Genomic DNA, 18,946 nt, shown 5'->3' on the forward strand with positions numbered 1-18,946 from the left:
CGTCATAAATGTGTCAGTTATCAACCATCCGAATGTCAATCACGTGATCATGGGGATGCTGCAACAGTCGTGTGAAAAATAGTCATGTCACTTTTTTCAGTGCCGTTGTAACTTTGGTCACTAAGCAATCTTCATTAAGTCGAGCATTACCTGTGTTATCTATGGCAGCTCCATATAGATCCTCCATACGTGACAGCAGTCTATCTGCAGATGCCAAATGGCTGGGACATACAGAAGGAAGATCAGGCACGTGTCATCGGGTATGGGTTTTTTTTGAGAGGAGAATATTGGGGGTTTTTTCCATTTTTTTTCCATCTGACATTTATGATGTTCTGTGTACAGACGAGAAAGGACATGAATTGAACATCACTTGGACATAGTGAGTGTGCTCCATACCTGCCAGTTCTGGCTCTCCTTCTTGCAAACTTTTTTTTTTTTTTGAACCTTCCCAGGAACATTTTTCAATTCCTCACTTTGCATTTATCAAGCTTTTAAAAACAGTCTCGTTCACACTTGGAAGGCAAGGAAAAGAAAGAAAGGGCATGAGCCAGGTGGAAGGCATCACCGAGGTCTACTGAGCATGCGTCGGCCATCGCGCATGCTCAATCACTACCAACGCCACAAGGTGGCGATTTCACGACGAGGGGCCGTTGCCCGGTGAGTGACAAAAACCGTAAACGGCGCTGCGCTTTGGGGGGATTCCGGCTCGGCGTCGTCATGGCTCGGGACGTGAAGAGCAAACTATCCAAGAATCTTCTCCGCATGAAGGTAAGAGACGTCTGAACGGACTCGCTGGGCGAGCTGAGGCGAAAGCCTTCGGAAAGGGGAGGGGCTACCCGCGACTCTTTCCGAACCGTTTCCGGCGGCGGGCGAAGACAACCCGATTGGCTTCGGCTCGCGACGAACGAGGGAAGAGCCGCCAATTGAAGCCGGGAGGCGTGGCGCCGAATGCGACCGAAGGGCTTCGGAAGTGGGCGGGAGGAAAGCTGAGGAGCCTCGTAAACAATTCGAACGGAGCCGAGGCGCTTCCGGCTGAGCGCGTGGCGAAGTCCTTCGCCCTCTGCGCATGCCCAGACCTAGAAATGCTGCTTTTGAATCTTTGAAGGAATTGAATTGGATTCTCGGCAAAATTGCTTGTAGGAAAAGAAAGTTTCCACCTGAATACCAGCCCAGCTTCTTTTGGGCTTCTGCTTACCTGGATTTCTTAAGGGTGCAAGGAAAACACTCTGTGCATGCTTTGAAGTCTGCAGTACTCTCAAGAAGGGGAATGCATGTGCTTAAGCTTGCTTGCTTAACATTTTATTTTTTTTACATCCTCAAGTGAATGCAATGGGGGGGATGCATCACTTTAAAACAGCATTTCTCAACCTTGGGCTCTTTACAATGCGTGGACTTCAACTCCCAGAATTCTCCAGTCAGCCTGGGGAATCCTGGGAGTCAAAGTCCACATCTTAAAAGTCTCCAAAACTGGTTTAAGCATTGCAGATTGCTTTTTTAAAAAGTTCATAGTCCTTCCGAAGGGTTTTACTTTGCAAGTCGTATTTTCCCCGAAGTAGTTGGAGACTTTGCTAAATTGGGTCTAGGCTAAATTTTTGCTGGGAAAAAAACCTTCTATTTCTCTGCCTTTGGAAGTCTCTTTCACGCTTTCTGCTTTTTTCCATTTGCTACTTACTTATTTGTTTACGTAGTACATGCATGCGGGCTCTGCAATTTGCAAGAACGACTCTTGGCGACTTCCAGTTCAAAAAAGCATGAAATTACATAGCCAGGCCAGCGAAGAGACTAAAACTGTTTGAAAAAGAATTAAAATGATGCACACAGAGATGAGCAATAATCACAGAGGTCCAAGATGCAGTTTAAAAATATTTAAGTAGAAATTAGGAGTTTGGGGGTGGGTGGGTACTACAATGCTTTTTCCATTTTTTTCACTTTCTTGTTTGTCTTACCTCTAATTTATTTTATATTTGCACTTTCTGTTTTTGATTTTTGTTTGTATACCTAATAAAAAAGAAAAGCATGAAAATGAAGAATTTAAAATGCAAGACAATTTAAATAACACAGTAAAACTTTCTAGTCGTTAAGGCACCAGGCTGAAAACCAGGAGACAGTGAGTTCTAATCCTGCCAAACACTGTCTCTCAGCCCAACCCACCTCACAGGGCTGTTATTGTGGAGAAAATAGGAGGAGGAAAGTGTATTGGGATATGTTTGCCACCTTATTGGTAAAAATAATAAAGGTGGGATACAAATAAATAGGACAATGCAATAGGTGAAATAGCAATACTTGACGTAACCAGGACTAACCAGCATAAATATTCAGATATTTTAAACTATACATGGGTTCTTCCCATGATCTGGCCCCATTCTCCAGGGAACAGCCTGCCCTTATGGAAGAGCAGGAGAATCAGGACCATCCAAACCTGCCATAGAAGAGAATCTCTGTAGCTCAGGGTTGAACTCCAGGATCAATCAATCAGAATAGAGCTGGGAGGGACCTTGGAGGTCTTCTAGTCCAACCCCCTGCTCAAGCAGGAGACCCCGTACCAGGGGTAGGCAACCTTGGCTCTTTAATGACTCGTGGACTTCAACTCCCAGAATTCCTGAGCCAGCCATGCTGAGGGGAAAGGGAGAGGTTGCCATGCTGAGCCATGCTGGCTCAGGAATTCTGGGAGTTGAAGTCCACGAGTCATAAAAGAGCCAGGTTTGCCTACCCCTGCCCCATACCATTTTAGACAAGTGACTGTCCAGTCTCTTCTTAAAAACCTCCAGTGATGAAGCACTTACAGCTTCTGGTGGCAAGCTGTTCCACTGGTTAATTGTCCTCACTGTTAGGAAGTTTCTCCTTAATTCCAGGTTGCTGCTTCATTGGTTGTTTCGTTGCAGATGTTTCATGACCCAGCTAGGTAACAATATCAGCGCTAGAAGAGAACAGAAATTGCTCTGCACGTTACCTCCTTGGGTCATGAAGTGGCTGCATGAAAACCACCAGCCTCAGAAAGGGAGCACCAAGACCCCACAAACCTGCACTTTTTCTTAGTTTGTTGGTGATCTGCAAACGAGGTCATCCTTAGGTTGGTCTGAGTTTTGCATTGGCTGCTAAGGACCAGATCTTGCTCCATGGCAAACACAGGTAGTGCTCTGACAGAGCATGCACAGTCTTATTGTGCTGAAATAACTCAGGAGTAAACACAGTAAACAGTGACCTATATTAAATCTTACACTATCTACAATATCATACACCAGGAATAATTTACATGCACGTGTTAATATAGCAGTCTCCAACATACAGCAGTTACAGCAGGAAACAGAAGGAAACACAGCAGGAAACACAGGAAACAGCAGGAAACACAGCAGCAGAGCCTTCTCTTTGATGCAAAGCTCTTAAAGGGACACAGACCCAGCTGGCTCTTAAAGGGACACAGACCCTGCGAAGTCATTACATCATATATCTCACATCAGCTGGTTAGTTTCTAAATCATTAGCTTGACATCCTCAACTTACGACCACAATTGAGCCCCAAATTTATGTTGCTAACTGAGAAATTTATGTTGCTAAGTGAGTTTTACGATTTTACGATTTCCTTGCCACAGTTGTTAAGTGAATCCCTGCAATCATTAAATTAGTCACACGTTTGTTAAGCGAACCCGGCTTCCGTCATTGACTTGGCTTGTCAGAAGGTCGCAGAAGGGGATCATGTGACCCCCGGGATGCTGGGACCATCCTAAATAGGAGTCAGTTGTCCAGCCTCCGAATGTAAATCACCTGACCATGGGGATGCTGCAATGGTCGTAAGTGTGAACAATGTCATAAGTCACTTTTTTCAGTGCCGTTGTAACTTTGAATGATCACTAAGCGAACTGTTGTAAATCAAGCACGATCTGTCTACCTTCCCTTTTTCTCCAACTTACCAATACAGCCTTGTTGCTTTTGAGGGGGCCAGGGAGTGGGGTGTGTTAATAAAAACCCCAAGTTGGCAGTTGTCCTTGGATGTGTGAATCCGATGTTGAATTCAGAGCCGAAATAATCTCAGTTCAACTCCTGATAAACTCCAATTTTCTAAGGAACACATCATTCAGTCGAAGATTGATTGATGATGGCTCCGTTGGGTTCTTCCTTTCCTTCATCTTTCCTTCCTTCCCCCCTCCCTCCCTCCCTCCTTCCCTTCTTTCCTCCCTCCCTCCCTTTCTTCTTTCTTTTCTATCTTCCTTCTTTCCTCCCTCCCTTCCTCTCTTCTTTCTTTTCTATCTTCCTTCTTTCCTTCCTTCATCCTTCTTTCTTCCCTTCCTCCCTCCCATCCTTTCTTTTCTATCTTCTTTCCTCCCTCCCTCCCTCCCTCCCTCCCTTCCTTCCTTCCTTCCTTGATAGACTGGCATTCGTAAGTTGAGCGTCTTCTGGTTGTTATTGAAATAGTCTGCAATGTCTGTGCAAGATCTGGATCCCTATCTCCTTCCAAAGTTACAGACCAGAGATCAAAAAATAATTGGCAGACCGACTGACTTTTTGGTCTTAGAAAAGCAATCCTTTCTTTCTTTCTTTCTTTCTTTCTTTCTTTCTTTCTTTCTTTCTTTCTTTCTTTCTTTCTTTCTTTCTCATCTGAGCCGGATTGCCATTAATTTTTAAAAACATAAATATTCATCAAATATTTATAGCTCAATATTGCCAGCCCTTCATGGTTTGTTTGCTTCAAGTTGATGTGGATGCCATTACTTTTCATCTTCATCTTTCATCTTTGAGACTGCCATTAAGTTGTAGGCTTTTTTTTTTTAATTTTATTTTTGAAAGGAAAAACAAAAACAAAAAACAAAGGCCGAGCAGGATCTAAGAAAAAACACACAAAAATAAACCCCACCATTTATTTATTTCGCTCTCCCTTCTCAAGTCCCTCAAGTGATTAGTTACCTGGCGGAGACATTTGCCGGTAGATCTGACTGGTGATTTAAAATGGGTTGTCTGTAAATGATCCACAAAAGGTTGGGAGGATTTTCTCCTGCGGCTTGAGCATGCACAAAGGGATTTTATTCAGGATTGCAACCCTAATAATCCCTTTCCCATAGAAGTGAATTTCCTTCTGTCGGATCGATGGGTCTTCTGGATAGCTGAGATCAGTGAGTCACTCCAGGCTCAGCTGTAGAAACAGAAAACTGATGGCAGAAAAAAGACCTGGGACAGGCAGTCCTCTACTTAACAACAATTCATTTAGTGACCGTTTAGAGTTACACTGAAAAAAGGGACTTTTGTTCACACTTATGACCATTGCAGCATCCCTGTGGTCACGCGATCAAAATTCGGATGCTTGGCAACTGCTTCACATTTATGACAGTTGCAAAGTCCCGGGGTCGTGTGATCCCTCCTGGCTAGTAAGGTCAATGGGGGAGCCAGGTTCACTTAACAGTTGTGTTACTAACCTCCCGACTGCAGAGATTCACAACAACTGAGGCATGAAAGCTTGTAAAACGGGGCAAAATTCACTTAACAGCCGATTTCTATAGCTCTGCCCGATGTACGGGGCCTTGGTTCATATGTTCTTCTCTCAGGCCCAGGGATGGCTGTGTTTAAATGCATCGTGGAACGTCCCTTGGAGACTAGCAGTTCCTTCTAATGTTCTTCCTGTGCGACACATTTTCAGATTTTGCTTGGACATAGCCAAGTTTCGCTATTTCAGTCCTGGCTGGTGGGACTTCGGCACGAACAAGGCGTATGTCAAGGAACAAAACCCTTGAAGAAAGGGAATTTTTACAGTTGGCTGTGACTGTGTGTGCGCCTATGTGTAAATCTGCAAGCGGGTTTTGCAAGGAGAGCTGAGACTTGGTTGCAAAATCTTTGAGGACCGAAGAGTGATATAGTTTCTAAGTCATGACCACCATCTAGAACAGTGATGGCGAACCTTTTAGAGACCGAGTGCTCAAACCGCAACCCAAAACCCACTTATTTATTGCAAAGTGCCAGGGCCACATCAGCAGTGTGGTGCCCTTGGGGGGGGCAGGGAGGCATCTCTGAGTGCCGCCTCTGGCACGCAAAACCCGGGGGCACAAAAATGGGACACAGTGCTGCAAGGCGCAAAAACGGCTACCGCCGCGACGTGGGGTACAGATACAAGGCGCTGCACCACGTAAGAACGGGGTTGGGCTAGTGAGTATCATGCAGGCACTAGCCCCACCTCATTTGCAGCGCGTGCGTGCTCACAGCCCCCTGCATGCATGCACGCATGTAAAATGCTTCCCCCTCCCTTTTCTTCCAGTCCACCAATCAACAATGGTTGGTGACCTCTGCTCTACCACCTCTACTCAAACTTGCTAGTTGGCCGCTTTGCCTCCTTTGTGCTGGGTGGGGCTCCTTCTCCGGGCGGCGGGGGCAGCCTGATAGACCTGCTGCTGATGGCGGTGGCACGTGTGCCAACAGAGAGGGCTCTGAGTGCCGCCTCTGGCACGCGTGCCATAGGTTCGCCACCACTGATCTAGAAGCCCTGCCTTTCTGTCTTCAACCATCCCAGTCCTTCGTTCATTTTTATTTTCTCTGGATTCCACTACAATCCAGCATGAGTTAAGCTACATTTACTTTTTTAACTTCAGTTTGTTCGACTGAGATTGCTTTTGCTTGAAAAATATGCCATCGCCCATTCTGGATAAATTTGCCTGCTAGGAGACATTAAATACTGACTTTTTCAGGCATGGGGAAAGCACATTCACAAAAATGTATGTACAGGTAGTCTTTACGTTCCCAGAAGTGGTTCAAGACCAATCCTTGAGTTTCAGAGGGAAGGGGGAGGGAGGGGAGAAGAAGGAAGGAAGGAAGGAAGGAAGGAAGGAAGGAAGGAAGGAAGGAAGGAGATAGATAGGAATGAGAAGGAAGGAAGGGAAGGAAAGGAGGAAGAAGGAAGGAGAGAGATGGGAATGAGAAGGAAGAAAGAAAACGAAAGGAGGAAGAAGGGAGGGAAGGAAGGAAGAAGAGATGGAAATGAGAAGGAACGAAGGAAGGAGATGGGAATGAGACGAAAGGAAAGAAAGGAAGAAGAGAGGAGGAAGACGGGAGGGAAGGAAGGAAGGAAGGAAGGAGAGATGGAAATGAGAAGGAGCGAAGGAAGGAGATGGGAGTGAGACAAAAGGAAAGAAAGAAGGAAAGAAAGGAAGAAAAGGAGAGGAGAGGAGAGCTATAATGGAATGGAACAGAACCGGAATGGAACTGAAATGGGAATGGAATGGAATTCTTTATTGGCCAAGTGTGATCAGACACACAGGGAATTTGTCTCCGGTGCATAAACTCGGAATGTATGTATAAACAGCAAGTAATAGGCCATAAGTAGGTCATAAATCATAGTTGCAGTCATGAGTCGTACGTTACAACCAACCATTGATGAAATCTTCAGAAATTTGCGAGGGCAGCAGGAGTGCCTGTCTGTTTTTCACTCCCGCCGGTATGCAAATGATATGCAAATGAGCAGCCGCCCCCTGCCCCCCCCCCGTGCTGTCTTCCTCCTCCCGGTGCTGCTTTCTCGCCCACGGCTCCCTTCCCTGCAAACGGCACCTTGTGTCAAAAGCAGAGGCAGCGGGCGCTGGGCTGGGGTTGCAGCACACCTGGATGGGAGCCTTTTACCCAGGCAGTCTTTCCTTTTTCCACAGCTTGACAGGCAGTCTCTTCCCTGCCCCAGATTAAGCTCCCTCCTGGAAGCGCAAACAAATCATCATTATTCTTTTTTTTCTCTCTCTCTCTCTCTCTCTCTCTCTTAATCCTTTGCCTCGCAGCTGTTCAAATCAGGAGCTACATATTTTTATCGCAAGGGTTTTTGCGTGCTTAATCTTCTTCAGGTGATTATAGCAACTGTTAACGGGATATATATTTTTTTTTTTTTTTTTGCGGGGGAAAAACAACATTCGCCGAGAATTTTAATTGAACGTGGTAGAAAGTCCTTGCCTTCGTTTGGCATCCTTTTTTTTCTTCCCCTTTTCCCTTTTTATTTTCACTTCTCCAAATAAGGGCCAGATTTCTTTAGGAAGAAAAAAAGAAGAAGAAGGTTACATGGCAGTTTTAGTATGCCATTCTTGTCCTTCGTTGTGTGTCACCTTTCTCTTCTAGGGATTCATCGTGTCCGTGAGCCATAACAATGCAGGTAGTAAGTCCTCGACAGCCATCCATTGGGAACCAGAATTTCTGTGGCTAAGCAAGGCAGCTTTTTAAAGGGAATTTTGCCTGATTTTATCATTTTAGTTGTTAGGGGAAAGTTGTTAAGTGACTTACACGGTTGTTAAGCGAAGCTGGCTTCCCTCGTTGGCTGTGCTTGTCGGAAGCCAGCTGGGGAAGTTCGCAAATGGCGATCAGGCGACCCTGGGACGCTGCAACCATCGTGAATACATCCCCGTTGCCCAATGGCTGAATTTGGCTCAGGTGACTTTGGGGATGCTGCAACGGGTGTAAGTTGGAAGAGTGATCACAAGCCACTTTTTTCACTGCCGGGATAACAGTCGCAAAACGAATGGTTGTAAGTCCGTGTGTGTGTATGTGTGTGTGTACCTGTAAACTCCCACAAAGTCGCTTGATGGTAAGATGGGCAGCGTAGGAATTCTCTGAATAAATTTTGAAAAACCTTTGCGTCTTGTCTTTCAGTTCATGCAAAGGGGCTTGGATTCAGAAACCAAAAAGCAACTTGAGGAAGAGGAGAAGAAAATAATCAGCGAAGAACATTGGTTTCTGGATCGACCAGAACTGAAAGAAAAAGAGTACGTTTGCTGCTGCCTGTCGGTCTTTGCATCTGTGGGAGGAGATGGGAAGATAAAAAGCAGAAGAAACAGAATAATAGCATTGGGCGGGACCTTGAAGGTCTTCCAGTCCAGCCCCCTGCTCAAGCGGGTGACCCTTTACTATTCCAAACAAACGACTGTCCATTTTCTTCCTAAAAATCTCTGGTGATGGAACACTCACAACTTCAAAACAAAACCAAAAACAAGAATTGCCTTCTGCAGTTGGAGATCAGTCTGGAACTTTTTTTGGTTTCCTGTCAAGTGGTTGGCTAAGCTCAACTTGCTTGTTCGATCCCCTTTTTAAAACAATGATTTCTTCACAGGAGACTCATCAGAGAGGAAAGAAGCTTCGTGATGTGTGAAGATCTTCTGTATGGCAGAATGTCCTTCAAAGGGTTCAATCCTGAAGTCGAGGTATTTATTTTTTTTGGGGGGGGGGGCTTATAGCATTCGTTCATCCTCTTGGGATCTGGCTTGCAAAGGCGGTTCAAGATCAATGAAGTCCCTGATTCAGTTTGTACCATATTGAAATAACTGAATGGAGGGTTGGATGGTTGATAGATACATTCACACATACAATGGATGGGTGGATGGGTGAATGGATGATAGATACATACATTGGAGAGAGGGATAGATAGATGTGATGGATAAATTGGATGAATGGATGGGTAGATAGATAGATGGATGGATGGATGATAGATACATTCACACATACAATGGATGGATGGATGGGTGAATGGATGATAGATACATACATTGGAGAGAGGGATAGATAGATGTGATGGATAAATTGGATGAATGGATGGGTAGATGGATGGATGGATGATAGATACATTCACACATACAATGGATGGGTGAATCGATGATAGATACATACATTGGAGGGAGGGATAGATACATATGATGGATGGATGGATAGATTGGATAGGTGGGTGGATGGATGGATGGATGTAATTTTTGGTTTTGATGAATTCACTAGCTATAAAATCAGAGAAGACTCATGAGTAGTTCAGAAGCACCTTCTCCAGACCAGCTGCATTCACACAACACACTTAACCTGGTTCCTGAATTAACCATTTTCTGAGTTTGGGCTCCGTATGAAAAACCTGTAGAACTATTCTTTGATCTGTTCAGAATTTAACCGGAGAGCTGAATTACAGCAATATCTCTGGATAGTGACTGTTAGTGTCTTACATACACTCTTGCCATTGATTGACTGGTTAGCAAATAGAATGTGATAAGAAGCTTTAATCTCTGCTTCATCTGTGGGGGGGGGGGATCGTGAGAGTTGTTTTCATCTTGGTCTATCAAGATTAACATATTTTTACTGACACCATAAATATTATTTTTGTGGCATTCTTATTGGGATATAAGCGTCTGTGGACTGGAGGGCCTTCGTGGGCGATAAGTCACAAAGAAAGATGCTGCAATTGAGCAGTTAGCCATAATAATATTCTCTGAGGGTCAGTGTCATATCAAACTTGGCCCTTCAGCTGGAAAGAAAATATTGAGGTGCTTAATGTCTGCATTGCTTCTCTATTCATCTCCCTCATTCTTGCCAAATCGGTCTCCTTGACTTTTTTTTCTTTCTTTCGAGGAGTGTAACACCTAAAGTGATATTCCAGTTTTTCATTTCCAGAAGTTAATGGTCCAGATGAACTCGAGGTACAAGACAGAAGATCCCGCAGAGGAAAAGAATGCAAAGGAAGCTGATGTATCGGATGAGGAAATGGCTAGAAGGTACTTCTTCTCCATTACAACACAAATAACGTTGTCGAGATGTGTTTTTCAGACTTCTCCCTCCCCCCCCCTCCAGTCTAAAATGAAAGTTCTCCCCAACGACCAGGCGTTTGATGTTCAAAACACTTGTTTTGCAAGAGAGTGTTTTATAACGGAAAGAAGCTTTTGACCTGATGAGTTCTTAAAAAAAAAAAAGCAAATAAAAATGCTTTACTTGCTTTCTCCAGGCTACCTCAGTCAGACATCAGCCCCAGTACTTAACTGACTTTCTTCCTTTTTATTGGGTTTACAGCCAACGAAAACATTAGAGGAAATGTTTATAGGCGTTCCTAGAGAAATCATTTCAAAATTCTTTTTAACGCATTTGGCTCTGGGGGAGTGCAAAACAGGATGCTGCAGCCAGAGGTGGGAAGAAGGATTTTAAATGAAAAGCTGAGTATCTTCAGTGGAAAATAGAGAGCCAGCTTGTTGTAATGGTTAAGGTGTTTGGTCTAACTGGGAGACTGTGAGTTCTAGTCTTACCCTAGGCATGAAAACCAGCTGGGTGACTCTGGGCCAATCACCCAGGAGACAGTGAGTTCTTGTCCTGCCTTAGGCATGAAAGCCAGCTGGGTGATTTTGGTCCAGCTCCTTCTCTCTCAGCCCAACCTACCTCACAGGGTTGTGGTGAGCCCTCGTTTGAAAAATGTTTGCAGAAATTATCCCTCCCAATTTGGTGGAAAATTGTAAGGCTATTTATGCCATGCCCTAGTTCAAACACACCAAGTTAGGAAAGGATGGTTGAGCTATCGTGACAAGTAATTTTTGATAAGCACCTGCACGGTTGATCTCATCTCCTTTTGGTTGTTCTTTATTATGGGATAAAACTCTTTTTATCTATTGAAGGTGCTGAAACTTTCACTCTCTTCTCCGTGCTGCTCCACGTCCTGCTTTTGTTTCGTAAACCTCCATTTTCTCTGGGTAAATTTTCAAAAAAATATGTTATGTTAAGGGCCAAAGAGCAGACTTGTAAAACTAAACTAATTGAAGTCCTGTCTGTTTGAACTGATGGGGTTGACATCAGCTTGTCTTCCCTCTCTCTTAACTGGGGTGAAAAAGAAAATGAGAAACCCAAAAAGAAATCTGAAAGTCTTTACATTTTGGGAGATGCTAGACTGGAGAAGGTTTGCTTTCAAAGAGCATCTTACGATTCTTTTGTGATCTTCTCAAGGGCTGCAACCATGTTTGAATGTTTCTGTCATATTTGCAATGATTGTTCACAGGTACGACACATTAGTGGGAACCATTGGGAAGAAATTCTTGAAGAAAAGAGACCGCCACGTTTTGCAAGATCCTACGGAGGTGGAAAGCACTAACAGGAGGCCCAGCAAAGTGAGGAAAGAGTTTTTAAAACCCCAGGATTAATGTCGGAAAATGTGTTTGTGTTCCTACAAGGAACAGAAACTTAGAATGCCATTTATGTTTTGATAAATCGCTGACTCTCCGGGAAGGGACTGGTCCTTTTTTTTTTTTCTTTTTCCCCGATACCTAATGGATGTTATACATCCTCTCTTCCTTTGCGCATGAACTTTTGAGGAGCACAAAAGCAGATGTAAGCAGATGCCGGTAAATAGTAGGGAAATAGTTCCTTTTTAAGAAACAGAATTCCAGAATTGGTTTTATCTGCTTCCTCTTGAGAAATGCGTTCCTAAAGGGCATTCCTTTTTAATTTCTGAAGACGTCTCCAGGTGCCTTAGCATTATTTTTGTTGAGGAAAACAGGGCTCCCCAAAAGAAGAGGGTTAACACAAGGAAAGAAATGCACTTTTTTTTGCTGTAGCCTCTTTTCGGGGTGGGGAAAAAAAATCTTTTTATCGGTTCTTCTAATGTATCGGCCAAACGGGCCCCTGATCACTTAGAAATAAATAATAATTATATTCCATTGCAAGTGGGGTCTTTGGGTTTCTATCCCCAGGGGAAGAAGTTCACTACATGAAATCAAAAGATATATATTTATACCCACAGTATAGGTAGGGTTCGGCTTAGGACCCTGAAATTTAGGAGCTCAAAATTTATGTTGATAAGCAAGACAGTGGTTGAATGAGTTGCATCACATTTTACGACCTTTTCTTGCCACGATTGTGAAGCGAATCGCTGCGGTTGTTAAGCGAATCGTGCCGTTGTTAAGCAAACCTGGCTTCCCCCCGTTGACTTTGCTTGCCAGAAGCCGGCTAAGGAAGGCTAGAAACGGTCATCGCGGGAGCCCGGGAGAGGGCAAGGGACATATGAAGACATGCTGGTTGCCAACGCCTGGATTTTGATCATGTGACCATGGCGATGCTGCAGGGGTTGTAAGTGTGAAAACCGGTCACAAGTCATATTTTTCAGTGTCATTGCAACTTTGAACCATCACTAAACGAATGGTTATAAGTTCTCGGCCATATGTATTGCCTACTAGGAGAGCAGAGAGAAGCTCTGGAAAGGGCTGTGCGATCTTCACCAATGTTGTCTTCCAGATCTGCTGGGATGATAGCTCCCAGCCCCATCCACACTTCCCAGAGTCGCCATCCTCCTCTTCATCTTCCTCCTCCTCTTCCTCTTTCTTCTCCTCCTCTTCCTCCTTCTCCTCCTCCTCTTCCTCCTCCTCCTCCTCTTCCTCCAACACCCCCAGATATTTATGTTTCAATCCTATGAAAATTTTGAAATGAGGATTCCTTTGTTTGAATTTACAAACTGCTCAACCTTCATGATAGATAAATAATCTTTATTGTCATATTTTACTGTGGACACAACGGCACGCATTAAAAAATGAAATTTAGTTGCTTGCTTTCGAAGTGTACACATACATAACACACATTTAGACATACTATCGACAACATAGGTATAGACCTACACCCTTACATGTAAGTAACATGTAAATATTAATCACTGTCCAACTTGAATACATAACGGAAGGAGGATGGACTCTTCCAATGATGCTCTTCTGTTTCATTTATACAAAAGAAGCCTAATATGTCTGCGTGTTGTCCTTGATCTTTATTTTCATTGCAGAAACCGGATTTTAAGATCCGGTTTCCATGGAGGTGGATTCTTAGCTCAACCATGCCCAGTTTTAACAGCCCTTGGAATTTTCTTCCTGCGTTATGACCTTGGTGCACTGTAAGCAGCAGGTGAAGAAGGATGGACATATGATGTGAAAGAAAGCTTAGGAAATTTCAAGCATTATTTTAACAACTTAATATTACACACACACACACACACACTGTTGTTGCTTGATGTGACTTTGTTACAATTAATTCTTACCAAAATATGTATAAACAGAAATTAACCGAGATTGGAAATTAAGTCTGCAAATATTGGCACTTTTAATTAAACTGATATCATTCTTTGCCCCCCCCTCCCCCGTTAAGGATTTAACGGGATTTTCATTCCCTGCTCAGTTTATTAAACATGATCTTTGCAAACTTTGTGCTCCCAGAAAATATGACTTGAAGAACTGAAATAATGAAGACGTTTCCTTCTGCAATAACTACAAAATGTTCCAAAAATACAAAGGAAACAAGAAGACGTGCCTTTCAGTATACATGTCCTGCTACATATTTAGGTCTTTATAATTTTAAGTACGAATCAAGCTTTGCGCAGCTAACGGAGGCTTCCCCATGACTATAGCAGAAAACTGAGGGCTTGTGGCTTGTCAAATGTGGATGAAATATAATTCCTAGTATCTCCTGATGTTGATGATGTTATCCATTCAGTCATGTCCGACTCTTGGTGATTCTAAGAGCCTGGTCTCTCCACATCTTTTGATTTTGCACTACATCTTTGAGTTGTTAAAGATTTGATCAAACTGTCTGAGGAACTTCAGAACCCTAATTCAGATTTTCTGGAGGGCCAACTGTTCCCCAGCACTAATATTCTAGGATTTCATGAAATTCAAAAAGCCATTTCTTCTATGATGAAGTGTTTAAATACTTCTAACTTTTTACCATCCTATATATCTTAGTTTGTTATTTTTATGCTTTCCCCAGTGGTCAATGCCAGCAAACATTAAATAGTCTTGTGCAATTGTCCTGCGCTTAAGAAATATTACCAGTTTCAGCCGATTTTTTTAAATTTTATTACAGCTGTTAAATGAAAGATTAAGCAGAAGGTGGAACCTGTTGCAATTTTATAATGCTGCGTAATGTCACCAGGTACTATACAATCCTTTTACACTAACGGGAACAAGCTTGCCCTCCAAAATTATGCTGAATTTCTTTTTTCCCTAAGAATTTTCTCAGGGAGAAAAGGAAATTTCCTCCAATTTATTATCTTGTGTTATACATTCCAAAGGTATGCGGGTTGGAGAACATTCCCTCTCATCTTGTATCAATTTAAGGTTACAAATATATAATTTCTGATCAGGAAGGCAGATGAGCCAGGACAGTAGCTCTCCATCGTTCAAGAATGTGGTCAATAGAACATTTATATTTTTACTTTTGCTTTTTCATGCTTCTTTCACTCAGGCCTAAAAACATATAAATAGTTCAGAGGCTGGATTGAAAGCTCTCTTGGATACAGAAGTTTCCAGGAAAGTCCTAAGCTTAATGTTAAGGGGAAAAATTGTTTCCTTCCTGCAGCCGTTTCCCCCGCAGACTGCCTTCAACTACATTTTCTCTCTGAACCAAGAGAATTCTCACTGAATTTGTCTGAATCCCTCTGAAAGCCGTCTGAACCAAAGGCTATTGCTGGGTCTCATAAATCATGAATTACAGCCAAGTGGTCCCTTAATGCCGCGGTTCTCAGCTTCATCTCTGGAACTTCTTTGAAACGTCACTCTGAATTCTATAAGCCCAAGAAGCTTTTCACAGTCCCATCATTTTCAATTAGTTTCTTTTAACATTTGCCTTCCAGGAAGCCCATTCAAGACTTTTTTCCCCGCAAGGATGGGCTCAAATAACTCAAGGTAGAAATGCAATTTTTTTCCAGCATCCCATACGAGCTTTACCATTGGAAAATCCCACCGTCCTTAGAGGGAGACCGTTACCTTAGACTTAGAACAGGCTTGTAATAAAAATTGTGGAGGAAAGGCAAGAAGAACAACCAACATTCACCCTATGTGCTGAAAAACTAGGCTACAAAAGTCTTAACTTTGTGGGCTCTTTGGTGCTAGGGATTGTCATCATTATTGGTGTGGGGTTTACTCCCTCTCTACACAGCACTTACCCTGACAGTGTTGATGGGGGAGAGGTTTTCTCCTTGGTAATTCCTTGCTTGAGTGACCAAAACACCTCCTCTCCAGCAGCCAGATAAGCAGAGATTAACACTGGACAAATCACCAAGCAGAAACAATACCCTCATCCAAGAACTGGGAAGAATACAATAGCAACCAACACTGGCAGGGCAAGCTACCCTGTTGTTTTTTTTTTTTTTTAGGAAAGCTAGGGAGTTGGGCAGCATCAGTCTCTCTGAAGGAAGAGTTCAAAGAAGAGCAACAAAGAGAGCAAGGGGTCTGGAGTCTAAACCATATGACGAACATTTGAGGGAGCTAGGTATGTCTAGTCTAAGCAAGAGAAGAACTGGGGTGACATGAAGCTGTCTTCCAATACTTGAGGGGCTGTCACAGACGAGAGAAGGTCAGCTATTCTCCAAAGCACCTGAGGGCAGTACAAGAAATAGTGGATGGAAACTAATCAAGGAGAGAAGCAACCTAGAACTAAGGTGAAAATTGCTGACAGTGAGAACAATTAATCAGTGAAACGGCTTGCATCCAGAAGTTGTGGGTGCTCCAACACTGGAGGTTTTTAAGAAGAGATTGGGCAACCGTTTGTCTGAAATGGGATAGGGCTTTCTGCCTGAGCAGGGGGTTGGACTAGAAGACCTCCACCTCTGCTATTCAATAGTTACTCCTGCTTGAGCAGGGGGTTGGATTAGAAGACCTCACGGTCCCTTCCAATCCTATTATTAAATGTTCTACGTTCTAAGACAAGAAACACAGATCATTCCCAGAGTCCAAAAGAAAATGGGCTTTCACCTGCACCAAGAGGCATTTGAGATACAGGAGGACAAAACTTGGCAGTTACACCACTTTATCCCCCTTTATTAGACTGTGACTTGTGACTTGATCAGTTCAAGTAAATCTTGATTACAGAGACTAACAGAGCGAGGGACTGTAGTTTCACTTCTTGGTTTCTTAGAGCATGTTCTCTGACCCCTTGGAGGTCTCAAGGTGGCTCCTGGCAAGATATAAAGCAATAAACCAATACGCTCTAACTCAGTTAAGATTAGAATTTGCTGGGTAATTGGAAAATGAGAAGCGATTTTCAATTTGCCATTTGAGGCAAAGACTATAGTGAGAATCGTACCTCTTACAGGCATGATTTAGCAGTTTCAATCGCTGCTGTCTTTGAGGAGTGCTGTTCTCAACGTAGCCCAGCAGTGTGCTGTATTCTCAAAGGAACTTTATACCAGATCCTTTGGGACTTAATAGTTTCATAACTGGCATGCAAACCCAGATGCCTTTTTAAAAGAAGTCAGATTTTTTAAAAAACCCAGGCTGAATTCACACACACATGCACACAGAGAGAAAACACTTGTGAAATATTTAATTGGGAGAACCATCAAGACTATTTCGTATTATGTTAGCATGTAGGCAAAGCTGTGCAGGGGATTTACAATCCAATCCATGTGCCTAGGCAGAAGAAACGACGTAAAAAACATATACGATCGAATAAAAGCGCCATCTAAAATTGGCAGCAGCACTGTGATCCTTGGGAAGATAAGAATCAAAATACAACAACAAGCCACTTAAAAAGCCCAGGAAAAATGGTGCTAATACAGGTTCCCAGCAAATCTCTCTAGGGAAGAAATTCCACCGCTGGGATGCCACTACAGAAAAAGTCCACCTTCACCTCTCTTGGAGAACCTCATTAGATGATCTTAAAGTCAGAGTGGTTATATACAGGAGATCCCACGCCTTCGTATAACCTGATCTAACTCCCTATATATCGTAGAGACCAGATGAGGACTGGAAAGGTACTGATTTAAAATCTCACCATGATGCTGAAGATAGAGATAGCTAAGACCCAGTCAAAACTCAAACTATAACCTTGCCAAAGGTTTCTTATCCCTTTTCCTACTTAAAGTAGACTTACATCGCTAACCCTAACCCTGTGGCGAAGCCTAGACCCAGCAAGTTCAACTTGCGTAAAGCGCTTCATTTGCTCTCTAAATTGACCTGAATCTGTCCAAGAAAATACACCATCCTCTTCTCTAAAGTGTTTGTGCAACTTCCCTCTGATCTTTTCATGGCGAGAATTCTCCAAAAGTTGCTTTGCCATTTCATTTCAGTTGCTTTAGGTTGAACTGAGCTGTTGAGCGAATTCAGTTGTGGCCCACCTGAATTAAAACACGGCTACTGAACAGGTGTTAAGAGGGACAAACTTTTTGCCTAGCTGGATCTTGAATCGCTCCTTCAATATCTTCTGCACTTCTTCATCCGTCAGGACAGTGCTTACTACTAGATCCATGTCATCCTTATAATTATACTTGGTTTCAATCAGCACCCACCCAATCAAAACTAGAAATCCGTCAGTAGTCTGGAGGCTACAGATGGACTTCCTTAAAAACATAGAACTTGGGTCTGTTTGGAGTTGTAAACAGACCGGCCGGAAGTCATCTATTGTCCTTGGTTGCAAGGTAAACAAGTAAATGTTCTTACAGCTCACGTTTTTTACAGGATCAGAACAGAGAATTTTGTTCTCGGAATCCATCCCGAATTTCTTGCGCTTCAGTTTGTGAAGGTACCACACTCCCTTCTTCTCCGTGAAGCAGAAGATTCCTGGCGTCTGAGGTTGGTTCTTCTCAGAAATCAGCTCCATGGGTTGCCACATCTGATAAGCAACTCCAAAACCACCATCCACAATGTAGGTTTTACCTTCGAGAACGACTTTGATCAGAAGATGAGTGAAATCTTTTTTGTAGGCTTTTCGCTCCGGGTCGTAAACATGGGCACCTAAAAGACTCACTTTGTAGCCCATAGTCTGGAAGGCCCAAAACAGAAGTTGGTTGTTCTCCATGCACCATCCACCGCGGTTGTGCTTCACAATTTTGTCATAAACCGATTCTAAATCCAACTGAATGGTTTCTCCACAGTGGAGACTGAGGTTTTCAAAGGGCACCGCGCGGATGTGATGTTGAAAAACCTCGGTTAAGGCACCTAAGTCTATTTTTTCCGGGGAACCTTTGTAACAAATCCTTTCAAAATAATCCTTAATATTCATGACGGGTTCTTTTTTTTTTCCTCCCTGCAGAGTGAAACAAATAGTTAAACTAATTGTATAAAAGTATCTCCACCATTGATTTTATTTCACATCACATGAAACCCCTGCAAAGTAAAGTCATATCATTATCCTCTGTATTTGTAATTTGGGACGTCATACAGAGTAAGAGTCATGATTCAGCCTTTTAATGTTTCGCCATTAAATTTAATGATGCAAACCAGTGTTTTTCAAACTTG

The 18,946-nt window shown here is 43.1% G+C and overlaps 2 protein-coding genes across 2 annotated transcripts; one reads left to right on the forward strand and one right to left on the reverse strand.

The window, feature by feature from the left end:
* Nucleotides 1-559: 559 nt before the first annotated feature.
* MPHOSPH6 (M-phase phosphoprotein 6) lies at nucleotides 560-12,507 on the forward strand. The gene is made up of 5 exons (XM_015816230.1): nucleotides 560-768; nucleotides 8,598-8,710; nucleotides 9,055-9,145; nucleotides 10,371-10,471; nucleotides 11,734-12,507. Exons 1-5 carry the CDS (start codon nucleotides 718-720, stop codon nucleotides 11,873-11,875), a joined length of 498 nt encoding a protein of 165 aa, XP_015671716.1. The 5' UTR covers nucleotides 560-717; the 3' UTR covers nucleotides 11,876-12,507.
* A 5,324-nt stretch (nucleotides 12,508-17,831) lies between these two features.
* LOC107287706 (arylamine N-acetyltransferase, pineal gland isozyme NAT-3-like) lies at nucleotides 17,832-18,710 on the reverse strand. Its single transcript, XM_015816242.1, has one exon. It carries the CDS (start codon nucleotides 18,708-18,710, stop codon nucleotides 17,832-17,834), a length of 879 nt encoding a protein of 292 aa, XP_015671728.1.
* Nucleotides 18,711-18,946: the final 236 nt, after the last annotated feature.

Source organism: Protobothrops mucrosquamatus, unplaced genomic scaffold, assembly GCF_001527695.2.
Source record: "Protobothrops mucrosquamatus isolate PMUCROS unplaced genomic scaffold, P.Mucros_1.0 scaffold_111, whole genome shotgun sequence".
Taxonomy (NCBI): Eukaryota; Metazoa; Chordata; class Lepidosauria; order Squamata; family Viperidae; genus Protobothrops; species Protobothrops mucrosquamatus.